Source organism: Chelon labrosus (assembly GCF_963514085.1).
Source record: "Chelon labrosus genome assembly, chromosome: 9".
Taxonomy (NCBI): domain Eukaryota; kingdom Metazoa; phylum Chordata; class Actinopteri; order Mugiliformes; family Mugilidae; genus Chelon; species Chelon labrosus.
The window spans coordinates 24,219,693-24,241,523 of record NC_140359.1 but is presented as its reverse complement, the minus strand read 5'-3'; the positions used below and the strand labels follow the sequence as shown (position 1 = coordinate 24,241,523).

General features: G+C 42.2%; 1 protein-coding gene across 8 annotated transcripts in view; it reads left to right on the top strand.

The window, feature by feature from the left end:
• Positions 1-21,831, top strand: part of wdfy3 (WD repeat and FYVE domain containing 3) — an 86,013-nt gene that overhangs the window by 13,815 nt on the left and 50,367 nt on the right. For 6 of the 8 annotated variants that reach the window (XM_084551388.1, XM_084551392.1, XM_084551390.1 and 3 more), the window contains exons 2-11: positions 1,944-2,154; positions 3,805-3,928; positions 6,565-6,674; positions 12,596-12,826; positions 13,067-13,259; positions 13,761-13,947; positions 14,037-14,203; positions 17,456-17,935; positions 18,223-18,333; positions 20,354-20,547. In XM_084551388.1, coding sequence (XP_084407514.1) covers positions 1,975-2,154; positions 3,805-3,928; positions 6,565-6,674; positions 12,596-12,826; positions 13,067-13,259; positions 13,761-13,947; positions 14,037-14,203; positions 17,456-17,935; positions 18,223-18,333; positions 20,354-20,547 — 1,977 coding nt within the window. In that variant the 5' untranslated portion in view covers positions 1,944-1,974. Of the gene's footprint in view, positions 1-1,943; positions 2,155-3,804; positions 3,929-6,564; positions 6,675-12,595; positions 12,827-13,066; positions 13,260-13,760; positions 13,948-14,036; positions 14,204-17,455; positions 17,936-18,222; positions 18,334-20,353; positions 20,548-21,831 lie in introns of those variants that run through there. The other 2 variants (XM_084551394.1, XM_084551393.1) reach the window with 1 other exon arrangement.

Below are 21,831 nucleotides of genomic sequence, written 5' to 3'. Positions count from 1 at the left end.
AATCATACCAGTCCCAATCAGGACATACCTAATATTTACCAAAGTGTTGAAAAAGGAGTTGCTTTAGTGTTTCTATACAGAAGTCGAAGCTTTTTGAATGGGAGTTAATTGACACCAGAGATTTTTTTTGGTGCCAACATTGCATGACTGTTTACCTGGAGAGCAGGTTCACACTTTGTTTAAATCTCTTAATTTTGCTTTGGTTGTAATGTTCATTTGCAGTTGACCTTAAGTGTCTTTGAACTGAAGATGCTTTATGCTTTATTCGATGTCTTATACCCTTTTAAATTTTTTTGATGTTTATTTACATTATTATTATATTCAGTTCTGAAAGTTGGTGTGCGGATCATCCTAGAAATGACACTGATAATTAATACTGGACGCATGAAACTTAATCGATAAGTTAATAATTAATAACATCCCCTGCGACGGGTATCTTTTTTTTAATGTTGAAGCTAAACGCCAAGGTCTATCTTATCAGTATTCTTTTCAGCTGTAGCTCACCTCAGCGTTGGTCTGTAGGTTGATAATATATCAGGGATGTAACCTTGGCTGGAATCTGCAATAAAATATTGGTGTAACTTGAGAGCGAGAAATGAAAGGGAAAGAAACGAGAGCTTGACAAATGAGGTTCAAAGGTTTTTTTTTTTTTTGTCTTACATGCAAAAACAACAGGATTTTTTTTTTTCCATAATGTCCTGCATCTAAAAAAAGATCATAATAACTAGCATGTGGTGGAAATTAAATAGTCATGCTTTTCTCTCCTTCGACAACCACAGTGCCCACGAGCAAGGCAGAGGGCAGTTTCTTAAAAAAGGAAGGTCATGTGAAATTGATAAACAACTTTCACTCTTCCACGTTGTTTATCCTCATCATTGGATGATTATCTGTGTTGTATGTGGCCTTTTCAGTTCTCTCCAATCTCCTAGCAACCGTCTTCATATAGTCAGGAGAGAAGTTGACATGTGGAACAAATGGCTAAATATATATCAAGCGTGCTCAAGGGAAGTGAGATGCAAAAATTAATATCAGTCAAGGATGTTTATCTCTTCATGTATCTGTTCTCTGCCAGGTCAAATTCAGTGGTAGAAGAAACAGGAACCAAGACTTGGGACACACAGTCTGTAATCCAACACAGAGCAAGCTGTAGAGTCAGAGCTTCTAGTCTGAAGAATCAGCAACACTGCTATATACTCTCTGTGTGTTTAAAACTAAACATGTACTCACGTTATTAGCCAGTTTTTGATCATGGCTTGCTGTTGGAACAATGTCAGATAAATAAAGCGACAATTAAACATTAACATCCTGCTCATGCTACAATTGATAAAGAACTTCCAAAGGCAGTGATCTTTCTTTTTGTTAAACATTCAAAGTTATTGCCATTTTTTTTTATTTATAGTCCTGCAAATGTTCCCAATAGTTTAATATGGCTGCTGTAAATTCAATCTAGTTTAATTCATATTGTGTCAAGAACAAACCAAATTGTCTCCAGACGCTTCCCAGAACCCCTCAAGAACCCCAGAGCAGGCAGGCGGGCGATGGTGGCGTGGAAAGTCTTCCTTTTAATAGAAACCATGAGCAGTACTGGTGTGTGTTTGTTTTTCTGGAGATACCAACATTTTGTTGAGGTTTAATGTGTTCAGTTACCGCAGATGCTGCATTTGTAGTAGGGCTACATTAAATTATTATTATCTTTTTTTTTTTTTTAGTTTGTTTTATTCTGTTTCAGCTACTGTTTATTATTTTATCAATTAATCCCTTGATTAACCAATGAATAATAAACCAATAAACTAGACAATCTTGAAATCAGGTACACAGATTTAAGAACAAATAAAGTTGACAGTTTTTAATACTTGATACTATCGCTACAGGTTACAGCCCAACAAGATGTTTGACTCTTGAGCTACTTCGGGTCAATTAAACGTTCTTCTTCCCTTCTGCAGGGCTGCCTTTGCCCTGACAAAGCCCCTCAAGATGAACATGGTGAAGAGGATCATGGGGCGGCCGAGGCAGGAGGAGTGCAGCCCCCAGGACAACGCGCTGGGCCTGATGCACCTGCGACGCCTCTTCTCAGAACTCTGCCACCCTCCTCGCCACATGACCCAGAAGGAGCAGGAGGAGAAGCTCTACATGATGCTTCCTGTGTTTAACAGGGTAAGTCACTACACGGGTGGAGGGAGTGCTGGACGCGGTTCAGATACAGCAAAACGGTACTATGTGGATGGGCTAAATGAGACGTCACCTGGGTATGTTTGGGGATTCAAATCTTGTGGTTTAAAGCATATTTCCGTACAGGTGGCTAGACATCTCCTACACCGTTTCACTGGCTGACAAAAATGTGACTGTTGGCTTTATGGCTATTATCAGGAGTCCAGTGATGCTTCATGTCTACATTATCAGACTAAATATAATATTATCATATATACTATTACGTATATTTAATGTCATTGTCTCTAGTACTGACACTGAATTATATCTTGAGGCCTTCAGTGATGGCCCAGACCTCCAAAACAAAGAGATTATTGTGTAATACACCGAGTAGACACTGTATAAGAATGATTGTAATTATTACAACCATGCGCTCCAGTTTGGATGAGGATTAGATCCTGCAGTTTAAGCCCTTTATATAATAACTATATACACCGATCAGCTACAACATTATGACCTGACAGGAGATGTAAATAACATTGACCATCTTGTGACAATCCAATGTTCTGCTGGGAAACTTTTGGACCTGGCATTCATTGGTGTGGATGTTACTTAGACATGTAGCACCCACCTAGACCAGACCAGGCACCCCCACCCCATAGCAATGACACTCCTTGATGGTAGCAGCCATCCCCAGCAGGATGCAGAACAGCAAAAGGTGTTGACCTGGCCTCCAAATTCACTAGATCCCAAACTGATCAAGTATCTGTGGGATGATCCACAGTGGAACCTTCCCTCAACCCATAGGACTCAAAGGCCCCACCACTAACAAGTCTGTTGCCAGACACCACAGGACACCCCCAGAAGGCCCATGTCCATTCTCTGACGAGGCACAAGCAATATTAGGAAGGTGGTCATAATGTTATGCCTTATCAGTGTAAATGTGTGTTTTTATCTAACAGAATACAAATATAAGATTCAGGGTTCCAGTGGGACGATGCCCTGCTTGCAGTCTTTCTCTATATTTAAGTGATAGTATAGCTTATCGGTTTGTTTTGCAGCCACTGCTGCAGAGACAGCTTAGACGAGTGTTCTCGTCAAACTGGAGTGCCTTACCGAGGGTCTCTTGACTTGTCAGCTAATTACCCAACGCTGGCTGTGATTCACTCACTGGTGGCATAATTCATGTCGGGATTCAGAAGTGAAGCACTCCCTGTGTAGAAGGGGCTCCAGGCTCCAGTCCTACTTTCATGTCAGATTTGCTCGATAAATAAATACATGATGAGCCTTTCCTGAGTGAAGTGTCGTTTATCTTTGACCTGCACTCCCAAAGGCATAGCCTGTATTGTTCTCTGTGGCTGTAAAAGTAGGGAGGGAGAGAGAGAGAGAGAGCCTCGCCTTGATGATTCCTCTTTGTCCTTACCTGTTGTAATTACAGCTGTAATTGTGAGGCCCTGCAGGCTATTACTGCAAATAGGGACATGTTTATTTAAGAATAAGAAGTGCATAGATGCACGTTTTGCTTCTGTCTGTGGGTGATTTAGACGTGGTTGCATTGACATTTACATTTTATTTATTTTTTATTTTATATTTTTTATCCCTCTATTTTCTTCTTAAAACATTCCACCCTGTTCTGTCCACTCTTTCTCTGTTTAGGTGTTTGGGAATGCTCCTCCAAGCAGCATGACGGAGAAGTTCTCCGACCTGCTGCAGTTCACCACCCAGGTCTCACGGCTGATGGTGACTGAGATCAGACGAAGAGCCTCTAATAAATCCACAGGTGAGACGTCTGGCGAGACACATAAATCTATAACTGTAAGGACATGATTATTTCACACAGCCTGATTGCTTTTTGTCACAGACTTGTTGATACTTGTTCTTTTTTTCCTCTAGTTGGGTGTGCTTGTTCTCTCTTTGGCTTAAGTAATTTGTGCCATTAATGAAAGTATGCAGGCCATACTGTGAGATTACATGGAAGTTCTTTCCCTGCTCTATTAGGGACGGTATGTTGCTTATCCCCTGACTGACTCGAATGTTCAGTTGTACAGTACGGCTGCAGCAGTTCATCCCCGTCATCTATGACGTTCATTGGATAAATACACCAATTTGTGTGGAATATGTCGACTGTTGCAATGTTTATATCCATTATTCTTTAAACTAATTCTTTAGACTGTGACGCAGTAAGTTGCACGCTTTTTAAGTTAAGCAGCCCTCTACATTTGTTGTTTTTGAGGGAAGAACTTGAGCTTGGCCCTGTTCAGACCTTTCATTAGCATCCGTTCTAGGGAATCTGATCGCAGTGACCAGCTTTAGGTGCATGTGTTCACACCTGGCATTAAACTGCATCTCCAGATCTGATCTCAGTTTTGCGCTATGCAAATAACACCAACATTATCTGGGGCAGAGTAGAATATTTTAACAGCTGCTATCTCTAATGGATCTCTACCACTGCTCCAGAACCGACTGAGAAGAGTGCTGTTATGTGTGTGTACGTCATAATATAGGAACATTAAGTTATTATTTATTGATCTCTACCCCGACCTGCACAAAACTTAGACTATAACGCCAGCTCTGGACGTTTCCATATGCACCGTAATCTCCTGTAATAAAGCTAAATAAAGACATCAATGATTGAGGGAATATGTGACTTAACTGCAATTAATTAACCATATGCTGAAAGGTTATTTAACGTCAGAATCCCACACAGTGTACTCATATTCAATAAATTCCTTTGTTAATTCTTGATTAGATTTCTTTATTATTTAACAGCTACAATGACAGAATATTTCAAAAGGCTCTCATCGCTAATGAACAGACATCACTTTTTCTGGCGATCTATAATAATAGATCAGTTGTGTGTCTTTTTTCTGAATAAATGAGGCAGAACGCCGCTGACGCAAGAGCACCCCTGTTAAGTAGGAGGTGTTTAATGTGACTCAGGACACATTGTGCATTCACACGACCAAAGGAGTACGGACAAATGAGACCAAGACCACCTCAAAAATGTGGTCAGAGTTTGGGTCAGTCAAATGCGATCTCAGCGTTCACACCTGTACTCTACACTTGCCATTTGTGATCGGATTCACCAGGACGGATGTTAAGGCGAAGTCTGAACGGGGCCCAAAGACTCACTGGAGTAGATGCTAATGGAAAACATGTGCCACATGCCGAAGTGTCCTTGAGCAAGACACTGGTGGCACTGGTGTGTGATTGTGTGTGTGCTTGTGTAAGCGAATGGATTGATCCGTCTGTGACTGTAAAGCACTTTGAGTACCGATTGGTAGAAAAGCGCTATATAAGAACAAGGCTATTTATCATTTACCATTACACTCAAAGTGGTTTGGAAACAACCTTTTGCAGATAAATAATACAGATACATTTACAATTAAACTCTGTACAAGTCATTAAAGTAATATAATGATAAACACAGCTTTCTAATTAATGACAAATCTGAACTTTGGTTGAATGGTATCATACATAGACGGTAAAATGTGCCACCGTGATGATGTTTGTTTAAAAGTACAGCAGGGTCAATTAATTATTCAGTGGTTAACCACAGAATTAATAGACTCCCGTGCTTATCACAGCCCATGTTTGTCTTTACTCCATGTGAGCCGGCAGTGTCTCTTCAAAAGCTTTGACAGTAGTGGTTTCCTCACAGGAAAGACGTTACACAGACAGGCATTTTCACGCTGATACACACACACACGCACACGCACTTTATCATGTCTATTCATCTCTCCCTCGTCCCTGCCTGATCATGTGATGTGTTGTTTTCCAGCAGAGAACTGCTCTGCTTTTGCAACACTGCGGTTTGAACACACACACACACACACACACACACATTCTCTCCTCCAGCCTGTTGTCACCAGCCCTCTGTAGACTGAGTCAGTTGTTGAGTCATGCTCTCAAGTGGCTTACTTACGTACTCATCATCAATACAACCAATTTGAATTTGTTCTGAACAGTGAGCAACTGGACTTTGGCTCAAAGTGTTGGCCAGATTTTGAGCTAACATTTCCAAAAGGGTGTTTATTCCTCCTAAAGCTGACTGAATATGTGTGATTCAGTTGACTGTTATGCTTCTGGTTGCTAAGAGAGTGACTATTGCTTTTAAGGAAGGACAAAAGGTTATACATTAATACATGAAGCGTAATTGCTTTTTTCACAGAATCTGATTCGGCAAATATACCAATAACTTCTCATGACATTTTCTAATAACATCTTAATACACACAAATAGATGAGACTTCACACTTTCTCCACACATCACCTCCACCACGATGATTTATACGTTGCAAATCTGATCATTGTTCCAGCAGCCCATCTGGCCTGCGACGCTGAGCTGTCTTTTTCCATCTGGTTAACTGCACATTAATTTATGCGTGCGTGTGTGTGTGTGTGTTTGCTTCTCCAGAGGCCGCCAGTCGAGCCATAGTCCAGTTCCTGGAGGTGAACCAGAGTGAGGAGGCAAGTCGTGGCTGGATGCTTCTGACCACCATCAACCTGTTGGCCTCCTCTGGACAGGTTAGTACTTGTGTGTGAGAGTCTTCTGTGTGCATCATGTCTGTTTTACCATCCAGTGTGTTCTTGAAGGATTCTCAAATTCACACTACATGCAAATGTAGATTCAGGAAGAAATTGGAGAAGGCAGAAGGATTTATGAATGTGTTTCTGACCCATTTGTATTTCCTCTTGCTTGTGTTTCTTATTGTGCCAGATCAGGGATTACTGGATGCACCAGCTCATGTGATTTCACTGGGAAAAGAATATGAAATAAAACTGACACTCTGGTCTGACAAGTTTGCTGTAAACCTACTGAACCTACATTCCAGTTTGCTTGGTGGCATTAATGCACGTGAGAGCTGGTTTGGCAAACTCATATCACATTAGATAAAGAGGAGGAAGATCCAACAAAGGTTCAAAAAAGGCAACTGATGGGAAGTCAGAGGTTTAAATAGGAACTCCTACTGAAAACCTTGCTTCCCACCAGTCCCCTAGAACTGAAGAAGCTACTCGGATGAGTGGTGAAACGTCTTCTCCAAAACTCTACAAGTCCAGTTGCCTTTTTTGAACCTTTGTTGGATATACCATGACCTGGATGACTGAGAACCTTCACAGACAAGAGGGGGAAGAATTTGCTGTAATGCAATACTTTGCAATCAGAAAAAAACAGAGCAGAATGATAAAAGAAAGTTTTTAAATCCTGGTGATCGTGCCCGCTCGCTCGCCATTATGGATTGGACCACATAGACTGTAGAAAATTTAGACGATGCCTCCCATTGGCCACTATCTGAGAGCGGAGCCACATTTTGGATGACTTGCCCACGCTTCCAGCTAGACTCACTGGCGTTTGAGTAATACTGCGCTCTGCTCTACCTCTGCAAGTTACAAAGAAATGTTGGATTGTACACTGCGCTGTTTTTTATTTTTTCCTAATCTCATGGTTCTATGGGCCCTTTCACTGAGTGGTTGTCAATGGCAACTGTCAATCATCATGATGGCACATCCTGTTTTTATAGTATCAAAAAACTAAAATAAAATAAAATGTACATCAGCATATTAACTTCCTGAAGTGACAGAAACCTTAGTTGAAAAAAATTTATTTGACGTGATTTTATATATAAAGCACATAAAGCAGAGGTGTTTCGATCATCAAGGTGACCCTGATGAAAGCCATATAAGTTTTGCTGGACCACTGCTGAGTCATTTGTTAACCTCCCCCTGCTCACTTTCTCTATTGATGTCACATGCGTAACATTATTGTCATATTTTCAAAAATTCCATGTAATGAAGTCAAAATTAGTTTATTGTGTTCTCTGGTTACACTGCAACTCTACTCCACATTATTCAGATTCTCAACATGTTGTCTTCTTCCTGGTTTGAAACGCACCATGCGCTGTAAAGGTTTGACATTAAGCTCATGTTTTTGTCTCTGTCTGGACTCTCGCACTGTGGTCAGCAGACATCTTTTGAACTTTTTCTGGCCAGCATTCCTCTGGAGATCTTGTGGGAACGTTGCCCTCAGCTGGCTGACTCGCTGCTTTTCTTGCTTGGCTGCACACCAGAAATCCACTCCCGTTGTTGTCATGCAGTCAAACACTTCCTCTGTCTTTTTCTGCAGACATGTGATGAACTCTGTCTTCACTCTTTTCTTTGAGCTGATGACTCTTGCCAACGTACAGCTAACAAGTTACACCTTTGGAGATTCAAGATGTTTCTTGTCTTCTTGTGATATGCACAGTATAAAAGCAGTTTAAACCATGCAATGAAATTCTTACTTTGCAAGTCTCCCTTAGTGACAACCCAAATAAATAAACAAAATAGAAAACCTACAAAAAAATAAAGCAATGTGCAAGAGATAGCTGTTAAATTAAACACTTTTACATACATTTGAGAACTTAAGAGAAAACTGACGTAAAAGTTTTTTAATGCCAGTTTTTTTCTGCTGCCTTGTGTTCAAGATGGTATGCTAGGCTATGCTAATGCGGGCAAGTAGAGGAAAAACTTCACAAGTTTAGGCTTGCACACATGCAAACACCAAATCTTGTACTGAAATATAATATGACATTTGTTCACTTTGTTTTCTTTGTGCTTAAACTCACACTTTGTCTGAAGTGGCCAGCCTTGTGCCCACAGCAAACACCAGACAATTCTGCATGTAAACCACTCGCACATCTGTTCTGGGATTGTCGGAGCTTTATAGTCCTGTCAGCCTTTTTTGAAGATGCGTTCTTGTAAATTCCCTTTGCTTCAAGGATCCTGACAGTTTTAAGTGAAGCCAGAGTGACTGTAGTGGTAAGATACAGAGCAGATTTACATTTTTTTTTTTTTACATTTCAACAGCTCTGCAGGAACTTTGGGGTTTTAATTGGCTTTGTGGTTGTAAATTGAGGCACCCTGAACAACTCATACGGATTTAACAACTTTACAGCTTTTGTTTTACTCATGATTTATCGGGCGTAGGACATGAGAGTTTGAAGAGAAGATGCTCAGATGTCAACGTTCCATCTGGGCTGCCAGTGCCTTTTATTGCAGATAATATGGCCAACGTGCATCCCGAGTGGTCTCTTTGCAAATGCTGCAAGGAGCTCTGCAGTCAGATTACTGTGTGTTAATGTGTGTGAGTGCTTCCAGGGTTTCATTGTTTACATATTTTAACGCTGTGAACAGACATATTAAAGCTGGCCACTTGTGATCTGATTGTGAACCTTTTTGTCTTCCGTTCTCAGTCTGTTTTTGTGTCTTGTTTCCCACAAAGCAAACCATCCAGGTGGTTTGTTTCACTGCTGCCCTTCTGTTTAAGCCTCAAGGCTGCTATTTTTTCCTTTTTTTTCTCCAGATAAGGTTTAGTTGGAGCTGGCAAAAAACGTTTTTCCAGTTGCTTAAAGTGCCTTAACACTTTGAGCATCATGTCGACTAGTCACCGATCACGTGACGATAACAACATGGACGCGTCCGAGAAGACAGATGATGAGTCTAGTGTGTCATTGCAGCAAAGTACTTTACTAAATATGAAGCCCATACTACCTTGACATGTCAGTCCTGAAATACAACAAAAGTACCACTGCAGATGCACACTTATCTGAAAAGGCATCCGCTAATGCTAGCAGAGGAACGGTCCAAATCCTCTGGAGAGCTGTCAATTAACAACTTCACCAAATGCCCTGTGGTAACAGAGAGAAGGAGGCTGCAAATCAACAGTTTGCTGGTGTTATTAGACCTTTAGCTGCAGCACATAGAGAAGGCTTCAGAGAAATACTGCAATTTTTTTAACCCTACTACATTATCCCATCAAATAACACGCTGTGGAGTCCTATTAAATGCTATTTAGGGTGCTGAGGTGCTGCCTGTTTTTATACAGGCTATACATATCTGCAGCTCACAGTATGTAGCACATGAGCTGTCTGTTCTCAGCAGATGTATTCAGGTCAAGTTGTTGCAAAGCATTATGTCCTACTGTGTTTATTATTAGTGACATCATCAGCGACTAGTTGGCGTCGACTTGGCTTTCATCACATAGCATTCAGCGAAATCTGAAGTTGTGCAACCCCTACTAGCCATACATGCAGATCGCAATCAATGGCAAATCACAGTACATCGTTTAGATCGTTACATAGTTCTTGAGGTTTCACAGTGTCAACAGTATTTTTCCTGGACGTACACACTGCTCCAAAGCAGCGGTCTCCTTTAAATTAGTATGGGCTGCTTATGTGTGACTGTTTCATATTGGTGTTTGTTTTTTGTGTTTTTTAGAGGAGTGGGTTTAATGGATATGTATTCCTCTCCTCTGGTGTCCCTCATAAACCTGACGTCACCTCCCTCCCCGTAATGCTCTCGACTGCTCTTTGTTTCTCTCTCACCTCGTGTTCTTCCTTCCTCAGAGGATAAAACGGCAATGTTTTTGTTTGTAGCTCTGACTTCCTACCTCCACACTGCCCTCTATTTTATGCCATGCCCTTCACGCTGTGAATTCCCTGTGTGGTTGTCTTTCTCTTTTTGACACACACACTCAGAAGTGCTTTCTAGACATATTTTTTTCTTTTTGTCTTTATAGTCCTCTCCCTCTGCACACCTTAAATGTATTGGTTGAGGGTATGACAGGTGCTTCTCCAGTCTTCCTTTATCCTCTATCTACTCCCACTGTCTTCCACTGCCCTTTTCTTTATCCCTCCCCCACTCCTTATTTCCATTGATCAGTGCCGGGGTATTATTTGAGTGTGTGCGTATGCGTGTTTGCCTGCTGTGAGTCCACCTCCTCTCTGTCGTGGAGCTGGTGAGTAAATGGGTGGGTCATCTCGTCCAGCCACGCTGTGTGTGTGTGTGTGTGTGTGTGTGTGTGTGTGTGTGTGTGTGTGTGTGTGTGTGTGTGTGTGTGTGTGTGTGTGTGTGTGTGTGTGTGTGTGTGTGTGTGTGTGTGTGTGTGTGTGTGTGTGTGTGTGTGTGTGTGTGTGTGTGTGTGTGTGTGTGTGTGTGTGTGTGTGTGTGTGTGTGTGTGTGTGGAAGTGAAAGGAAGCGCAGGCGTAATTTTTCATTGTGCGCTTCTTTTCGGTGTGAGCGTGTCGGAGGTAGTATTTGATTATCTGAATCATTCGCATCACTGAGCACAAACCCCATCTCCTTCCACAGCCCCATCAAATGCACACACACGCAGTAAAACCCACAATAAACACACACCCCAGGTGCTTATATATATTCCTGCCCCTTTTTTCCCTCACTGAAACTCAAACATGAGTCATACCGCAGAGCAACAAAATACTCAAAGTCACACTAAAATGACATGTGTTTATTTGGTCAGTAAGAATCACTTTAGTTCATCTGCTGTTGTGCAGCTCTTTGTTTTATACTAATGCAGCTGTACGTGAAGCCAGATTTATGCTTTTGTGTCCAGTGCCATGGTGTGGTGCCCCACGTCATACCCTACGTCATACCCTACGTCATACCATAGATCGGACATTAGGTCGTTGTGCGCTACGTTGTGCGCTACATCGTACCATAGATTGGACATTAGGTCACTACGCTGTGTGCTACGTCGTACCATAGATCGGATATTAGGTCGCTACATTGTGCGCTACGTTGTGCGCTACGTCATACCATAGATCGGACATTAGGTCACTACGTTGTGCGCTACATTGTCCGCTACGTTGTGCGCTACGTCATACCATAGATCGGACATTAGGTCACTACGTTGTGCGCTACGTCGTACCATAGATTGGACATTAGGTTGCTACGTTGTGCGCTACGTTGTGCGCTACGTTGTGCGCTACGTTGTGCGCTACGTCGTACCATAGATCGGACATTAGGTCACTACGTTGTGCGCTACGTCGTACCATAGATCGGACATTAGGTCACTACGTTGTGCGCTACGTCATACCATGGATCGGACATTAGGTCACTACGTTGTGCGCTACGTCGTACCATAGATCGGACATTAGGTCGCTACGTTGTGCGCTACGTCGTACCATAGATCGGACATTAAGTCGTACTCTATGTCGTATGGTACCTCGTACACTACCTCGTACACAATATGTCGTACGCTGCATTGTACCCTATGCTGTACCCTTGGCCATACCCTTTGCAATCCCACATCTTATCTCTGCTTAGATGTATATTTTCTGTGTTGCAGTGATTCCAGTAAAAGTAGCTGTTGATCAACATTTATTAGCGTATTTATTTTCCAACTTCAACGTGAGCTCCAGTTTGTTGCCACTATCTGAGTTATGCAAAGCACAGCTGACTTGCCACCAACTAGCATTTCTGTGGCATAACTACAGGAACAACAATGCCAACACACCAGTGCAAAAGTATAAATCCATACATTGGTGTAGGCTTGAACATCTCTGCGTAGATCCTTTACAGAATATAATATTCATATATCAATCCTCTTGAGTTCTTGAGATTTTTTATTGTGTTTTGTACACCATCTGCTTTCGTCTTTGTCTGAACAGAAAACGGTGGACTGTATGACGACCATGTCTGTGCCCTCCACGCTGGTCAAATGCCTCTACTTGTTCTTTGACCTGCCTCACATGGCTGAGGCCCCTGTAGGTCCCACACCGCAGCCGCCGCCACCTCCACCACCACCAGCCAACCAGGAGAAGACACCAGGCCAGGGCCACACCCAACCTGAGCTGCCCCTCGCTGACCGAAGGGCTCTGCTGCAGAAAGTCTTCGTCCAGGTAAAAAGACGAGAAAACTGCTTATTGTCCAATAGGTCTGTTAAGATCTGCAAGTTTAGGCTCGTTTCCTACTAATACTTCTACAGTTGTTCATTAGATTGCATAGTTTAAGACCATGTTTAGTGGAGCAGTTTACTTCTGCAGAAAAATACAGATCTGAATGATTCGACATATTTGACATATTAATGAGATGTAGCTTTATCAGCTGATATGCTTTCCTTGTCCTTTCCACTCTTGCAGATCCTGGTGAAGCTCTGCACCTTTGTGTCTCCGGCAGAGGAGCTGGCACAAAAGGACGACCTCCAGCTGCTTTTCAGCGCTATCACCTCCTGGTGCCCGCCCCACAACCTGCCCTGGAGGAGGAGTGCCGGGGAGGTGCTCACCACCATCTCCCGACATGGCCTGAGCGTCAACGTGGTCAAATACATACATGGTGAGTGTGAAGGGCATGTGTTTTTACTTCCTGGGTTTATTATGTTTTTACACACAGTATCACCATGTATAGTGTAACTGTGGGTGGACTAATTGAGCCAAGATACGTTAAAGATACCATGTGTGCATTTGAATACTGTATTTGAGCTAAAAAAAAAATAAAAAACACGTCCCTCAAGCTGTTTTCGTTTATTAATAAGGTGTTGTTGTGGCTACTTTAAACTCGGAGGAATTGTAGCTTCTGATCTATATGTTCCCACCATCCACCTGACCACCTGCGAGGCTGTTGAGATCGCTTTCCAAAGCTTTCACGTAAAGTGCACAGATGGTGTGTGATTTCGACCAGATCCAAATTCTTTTCCTTCCTAGAAATCTGCGATGAAAGCAAGCCCATGGCAAATATCGTTATCCTTTCCATACATTCTGTCACGCTACGCTGCACCAGATTCCTCAGTCATTCTCCTCCTCTGCCTTTATCTCCCTTCACCCCTTTCATTTACAGAGAAGGAATGCCTGTCCACATGTGTTCAAAACATGCAGCAGTCTGACGACCTCTCCCCGCTGGAGATTGTCGAGATGTTCGCCGGCCTCTCCTGCTTCCTCAAAGACTCCAGCGACGTGTCACAGACCCTGCTGGATGATTTCCGAATGTGCCAGGGTTACGCCTTCCTCTGTGACCTCATGCTCAGGTACGTTTCATTCATTCTTACACGTGCTTGTTTCTTTCAGTATGATGTTGATATATGAACGTTCATGCAAGCTGTTCCTCTGTATCCAGACTGGAGCAGGCAAAGGAGGATGAGTCAAAAGATGCACTGAAGGATTTGGTGAACTTGGTCACATGTCTGTCCACGTATGGGGTTACGGAGCTGAAACCTGCCGGCCTGACAACGGGAGCCCCCTTCCTGCTGCCGGGATTTGTTCTCCCACAGTCTTCTGGGAAAGGTAATGTCAATAGGCCTGTTCAGACCTGGCATTAAGATCAGATCTGGGCATTCTGATTGAAAGTGGCCAGCTTTACGTTGTTCACTCCTGGCATTAAGAAGCGTCTCCAGCCAGCACTCCAGATCTAATCTCAGTTTAACGCTTTGTATGGTAATAAACACAGACATCATCTGGGGCACAGTAGAATATTACAGGCCCAATGGTAACAAGTGGCTAGTTTAACCTGGGGCTGGGGCTCATGATTGGACATTATCTGCATTCATCAATGTCTTATCTAACAACATTTTGTCCCCTATAAATACCACCTAAATGATCACTGGAGTCATCCAAAGAATAAGTCAAAGAATCAAGCCCTGAAACAATAGAGGAATTGTGGAAAAGTCTTCTTGTAATCCCCAGCTGTGGCATCTCGCTGTCAGATCTTAATCCCCAAAATGACTTTGATGCTTGGCTGATCTCGGCGAGCTTAACCTGTTGACAGACACCATGGCAACTCTGCTGCCTGTCACGCTGCTGGAGATGGAATGCCTGAAGCGTCTTGCATACAAATGGGCCACTTTGGTGGTCCAGAGATGCTTTAGCGGTTCAGAGAATCGTCTTGCGCTGCGTGTTTGCCTCTGAGCCTGTTCCACATGACCTTCTGTCTTGTATCTGCTTTTGTTTTACAATCGGTCTGCACTTCAAATGGTAGCCAGTTCTGCATTAACATTTGAAATAGTTTACAATTCCCTCCTGATTCATTATCAGTTAACATCAGTATTTTAAGAATTAATCGATGAGCCGCACGTTGCCACTAGCTGACACGTTTCACCGTGGTTAAACCCTTCCACTGGAGATTTTTCACACTTGTAGCAGCTGTACAGTGTTTTAATTTGACCTGTTACCTCTGCCCGAAAACCACATAACACTGTTGCCTAATTGCTACGGAATTTACACCCACACACAAACATGTCAGCCTTCTAACCTCACACACACCCTGGCACTAACACAGCTGAGCTCGACATCCTCATTTCCAACACACACACAGCGACACACTGGTGTTTACCCACCTAATGACAGTTCCAGCTGTGTGCAGAGTCATTACCACAAGCCATCGTGGTACGAGGGCCCGCTTACACGCCTAATTAACCTGCCACATCCTCTTAGCTGCTGTGTGCGTGATTGCATATTTTAGTGTCATCATGCTCATGTGCACTTGTACATGTTTGAGTCATTGTTTATTTATGGTTTCATACTCTTATGTTAGCTGCTCAGCCCTAAAATTGAGTTTACATTATGTGTGTACTGTTGTTCATGGATATCATCTTTTTCTAAAGACATGGTACCGCCTAAAATATTTGGATTGATTCATCAGATAACAATTAGTTTCCCCTTTAATGCTTTATTACTCCACATGAACATTTATCTTTAAACAGCAGCCCTGTTTAGACCTGGTATTAACATGTGTCCTGAGCTGGCCAGCTTTAACTCCACGAGCGAACCCACTCAAGACATACTGAGGACATTTTGGGAGTTGATCACTCAGACCACATTTGGAGGGACCATATGTGTCCTTGGCCACGTTTACAGACCACCTACTGAGCTGACGTCCTCTTGCGCTCCAATTATAAATGATTTCCGGAAAAAGCCAAAAGCAGTAAAATATGTTGTCTATTCACTAGTAGGTAGATTTGATATATTCTGACCATGTAACTAACTAAACTAATAAATAAACCTAAAAAACAATGAACTAATTACAGTACATTACTGAATATGAGTACTGTGTGTAATCCCCACATTAAAAACATATCGGCATCTGGTTAATTAGCATGTGTTCACATTAATGAGTGCAGCAGTCTAGATTTAAGGGAAAAACCTAATTTTGTCTGTCAAGTAATACAGAATAGAACTGAGGTAAAAATAAATGTTCAAAGTGACAGATCAGACTTTCTAAATCCTTTCTCACAACAAAATGCAAAATGGATAATTGGCTGAAACTGTTTAGTCAATGTCCAAATAACCACTTTAAACACAGTTTATTATGAAAAGTCAGCTCATTGTGCCAGTTAACTGTATCTTGCAACGGAGCTTAATAAAGCTCAACATAGTTTTATTTGAATACTTTGTATTAAATGTATTTTCTCACAGTTCCTGATAATTCAGTGACTGCACTGCGTTCTGTCCTAATTATCAAATGTTCAGGGTAGGGGTGCAACGGATCAAAAAACTCACGGTTCGGATCGTTTCTCGGATCAGAGTCACGGATTGGATAATTTTTCGGATCAGCAAAAAAAAAAAAAAAGGCAAATAAACATAAGTTTTGTCTTTTTGTTTATTAACACATTTACACTTTTAAATTATTAAATTAAAATATATAAAATCAACTTAAAGTGCACAAGGCATAATATCTTCTTTTTAACATAATTAATGAAAAACAACTTAAAGTGCAACATAAAAAGGCATATCTCGTCACACCGGGATGATGTCGCTTCAAATGCGCGGCCGTGCTTGATGTGTTTCCACTGTCGTATGGCTTTCGTGTGCCACAGTGCCTACACACCGTCACGGTTTTATCCACTAACCTCTTTCCTTCATCATTATATTTGACTGGGAAGCCAAAATGCTCCCATACAGGGGATTTAAATGACGCGGGGCGTTCAAGCTCCTCCGTTCCTCCGCTCGCCATGACCACGCTGTGTGTGGACTGAGCATGACAACTTTTTATATAAATCAATCCGCGGATCATGTGTGTGCCGAACCGAAGATATTAATCCGAACGGATCACGGATCAATGATGATCTGTTGTACCACTAGTTCAGGGTTTGTCGGCCTAAATGACCAAACTGGGTTTTTTGGTTTTCTTTCAGCAGATATTTTGTCAAAAAATAGATGGATTTAGATCTACTTAGTAGTTTTTTTGTGTTTTCATTTCCCCATTGTGGGACGAATAGAGGTTTTTCTTATCTTTTCTTATCTTCTTTGGGCTTTATATTACACTTTATATATCATCAAGGAGAGTCTTACATAGCCTCTAGATTTGTATATAGGTCTGTAAATGTGTCATCAATCAGTCTTTTGTGTCCAACTTTTCCTTCTTTAGTTCAAGATCTATTTCACTAGTTCAGTTTAATTAGTTTTTTAACATTTTTAACATTTTTTCTTTGCAGTTATTTTATTTGCCATGGTTGGCTCATTAACTGAGATCTTTCCAAATGGAATGAATTCTCTTTGTCACATTAACTTCATCTTTTGTTTAATGTCTTTTTCTTGCAGGCCACACAGTTCGTAACATCCAGGCCTTTGCGGTGCTTCAGAATGCCTTCCTGCGGGCTAAAACGAGCCGCCTGGCCTGCATGCTGCTGGACGCCATCGGAAACATCTACGTAGCAGATCCGGCCAACTACTTCATCCTGGAGTCGCAGCACACCCTGTCGCAGTTCGCCGACCGCGTGGCCAAGCTCCCCGAGGCCCAGACCAAGTACTTCGAGCTGTTGGAGTTCGTCGTTTTCAGCCTCAACTACGTCCCGTGTAAGGAGCTCTTCAGTGTTAGCGTGCTGCTCAAATCGAGCACGTCGCACGCCTGCAGCATCACGGCCGTGCGGACGCTGCTGAAGCTGTCCAGGCACGACCCGGTGTTCAGTGATGTTCTGCGGGAGGTTGGCCTGCTGGAGGTGCTGGTCAACCTGCTGCACAAGTACGCTGCCTTGCTCAAAGACCCAGCTTCGCAACACCAACCACACAATAATGACCAAGGTGAGGCGCTTCTTTACAACTCTTTTTATTTTAACCTGTATTTGTGATTAATAGAGTAACTATTAAGCTGTAAAGTAACAAGGTTGAAATAAAAAGCCCACCTGTACCTGTATGTACTTATATTATACTGCTATTCATTGATTTTTAATTGTGTTTTGACTAATGGATTAGAAAGTCTTTCTAATTACGCCATTATGTGCCGTTCATTGTATCGTAATTTGCTCGCTGTGTACATTTAATGATGCCTTCTAATACTAACCTTCACTCCGGTTTCTCTCTATATTTAGCTGACTGCAAAAACAACACAGTAGCAGAGGAGCAGAAGCAGTTGGCTTGGCTGGTGATGGAGACTCTGACTGTGCTCCTGCAGGGCTCCAACACCACCAACACTAACGCTGGTAAGCACACACACGCCCTTTTCATGTGCACACACAGTATGTGCTACACAGGAGCTTTGAGCTTTGAAAAGGATCTAACGGGATGTGTTTTCTAAGTATATGATGGCAGCAGTGGCCCTTAGATTTATGTGACTTTGTGTGTGATCAGGCTTAGATGTTTTCTTCAATAGTTGCCAGAAGTGAAAAGAAGAAAAGCTTTAAAAGATAATGACCAAATTTTAAGGGTGTTCACTCAACTTTGTGTCTCCATAAGGTTCCATTGGGTAAAATCTTCCCAAGGAATTGAGGCACACGCTGAGCTACAAAACTGCAGTGCACTGAATTAGAAAACATTTTAAATCAAACAACAATGTCTCTTGAAAAGTGAACTCGCAGCTTCAGGTGATTTGTTTTATGCCGTTGTTATGGCTCTAGGTGGCCATGAGAGGCAGGGTAGAAGGAAAACTTACAGATTCATTAACTGAGAAATCCAGATCAGGGCCGATCCAGGCATTTTGAAAATGATCAGACCGGTGTCGGGCTTCAGCCAAGCCTGAACGTTTGTAGTTATTTATTTTAGGTCATTTTAGGTCAAAGCTACTAAAGGAAGAACCAGAATCACCTGACTAAACGTCCCGCTTTGTGGAGGAACTTTACTCTGGAAAGTGAAGTCAGTTAGAAATTTACAAATTATGCAATGTGGATGTGTCAATACTACCAACTTGATCGCCACCAAAAGAACAAAACAAATAAAAATCGCAACAAAATCAATAGGGATCCTGCAGCGTCGTTGCATGGATCCCTAAAAACGGAGAGTACACTCATGAACGAGGCACCAGATGACGTCTGTACCAGGCTGCATGAAAAATATTCCAGAGAGAGATACAGAGTTTATGCCGTTGGATGACCAGAACATCTCTCGAGTAGAGATCACAGGTTTTCACAGCTTCTGGAGCCAAGGTCCGACCAAATTTCTCTTCGTTATGAATCTCCAGGGTAGGAAATTTTGTTTGTTTAAGATTAGTTCGAGTAGTTGGATCGGCCGATACTAAACAGTAAAAGATTGGTGTCAGATATGAAAAAGCTTGTTCGGGACATCCCAAATGATTGGTCAGTCTAGGGTTGAAGCAGCCAATTTGCAGGCACTACCAGACTTCACAGATAAAAACCAATCAGGCAGTCGAGTCCTACAAAACAAAACGAAAGGGGGAGAGAGAGCACATAACACCGTGCAGAATGTTGTACATTAAAATTCACACACTGTGCTCTACAATAATTCTTTGATTATTCACGTTAGATTTGACCTTGATGATACAAAAGTAAAAACAATCCCTCAAAGTGTCCCTGAACAAGACACTGTCTCTCTACCATCTCCAGGTCTGCCAGGCTTTGACCTCTGACCTCCCTGTTGAGGTGGAAAGAGAGTTTTCCTCCAAGCATCAATAAAGTATCTTCTAACAAAGCCGTCTTCCATTCTGCAACTCCCACTCTCTGATCGGCCCTCTGTGTTTGTGTGTGTGTGTGTCTCAGTCATCTGTACAAATGTGATGAGTCACAAACATAAGCAACAGACAGCACAGCGACAGCTCAGAGCTCTCTCTGACCTTGATGATGACTGGGCGCTTTCGTCAGAAAAACACGATGATGGGGTGTGATATTTGTAGAACTTCACTCTGACACAATGATTGAATTTACATTTTACGCTCAAGGCTCTCAGCTGTCAGTCTTATCTCGGTAGACGGGAAGTGAGGGGTGAGAGCAGTAAGAAATTACAAGAACTAAGTGGGTCAAGGTGTTTTGATAGTTGTAAATTACATCCCTTTTATATTCTGAACTGCTGGTTGAACAACTTTTACGTTGTAACATTTTAAACCTTTTTAAAGATTCATCTCAAATATAAATGATAGACAGAAGCAATACTGAGTTCCCACATACCTGTATATTAATTACAGCTAGGCACACTCGTTGTCAGTCAAGCCGTTTATTTATCAACTGACACGGTTTCATTTTGTCCGTTCCCCCTCTTTCTTCCGTCCCCCAGCACTCTTCAGAGAGTTCGGCGGCGCCCGCTGCGTCCACAACATCGTGAAGTACCGTCAGTGCCGGGAACACGCTCTGCTCATCATCCAGCAGCTCGTCCTGTCGCCCAGCGGGGACGACGACATGGGAACGCTGCTGGGCCTCATGCACTCTGCACCGTCCAGTGAACTGCAGCTGAAGACGGACATACTGAGGGTAACGGCTTTCACACCAGCGGCCTATTTGTTACACTTACAGCAAGTTGTTTTGGTCGCAGTGATTATTTTATGTCCTGTACATCTGTTTTATGTTATTGGTTGGTTGGTTTTTAGCACGTTTGTCCTTACACATTGCATCTGCTTGTTGTTTTTGTAAAAATACCTTAATATGCTGTATGTAGCAAGACGGTGGTCAGCACCAACAAAATCTGTCGGTAAGTTTAAGTGAGAACGTTGAGGAAATCTGTCTGTTTAACAGTCAGTATGCATTTGAAGCCCTGCATTCGGTAATTGCTTCGTACCAGGGGCTCTGAGAGTTAGCTTCTCATAAAGACGTACAGCAGACACACATTGAAACGCACACTGGATGAGAGGGCAGCTCATTTTCTGAAGCGTAATTGCGTTTTCAAATACCATCGCTTCAAACGAGGTAATTCTCCTTCCCCCCCCGAAGGCTTTGGCGGATTAACCCATTAGCATTTTACGCCTGTTTTCACTAACAAGGATTTTAATTATGACCGTAAAAAGATGGAAAAGATGTTTTTTCCTTTATCTAGGTTTGTGTAATTTAAACTCTAATGCAGACATACGAATAGATCTCATAGTTGAGGTCAGTCTTGTTCAAGTGTCCATTTTAATACCTTAGCATCTAATCCTCAATGCCTTTACATAGCTGACATTACTAAATTTGTATCACCACATAGTCATAGCCTGCTGGTAATTTCCCAGGATATGAATAGGATGTTTTCAACTTCCTGTGAACGGTTTAAAAAGAAAAAACATTGCTGAGTCTGGCAGTATTTCAATGCAGCAGGAAACGACTGTCTCAGTGCTGCATCATATGACTGTTTTACTTCTCTTTTATTGACTGTCCCTCCAGCGGGTGACGTTATTACAGATCCCAGCTGTCCCAATTATGTTCCTGACTTTAGTGCAGGTAGAACATTCACTGATATATAATAATTCCCATTGTAGAAGTGGGCATTGTACATCAAGTACTTTAATACTTGAAATGCTTTTCTGAAAAATCTGTTTCACTGTGTTAGTCCACTACTTTGGTTCAGCATAGAAATATATATTTAACACACACCGATCAGGCATAACATTATGACCACTGATAGGAGAAGTAGATAACATTGACCAACTTGTGACAATTCAGTGTTCTGCTGGGAAACTTACTGGCATATGTTACTTAGACATGTAGCACCCACCTAGACCAGACACTCCTTGAATGCAGCAGCCATCCCCAGCAGGATGCAGCCTGAAAATACCTGGCCTCCAA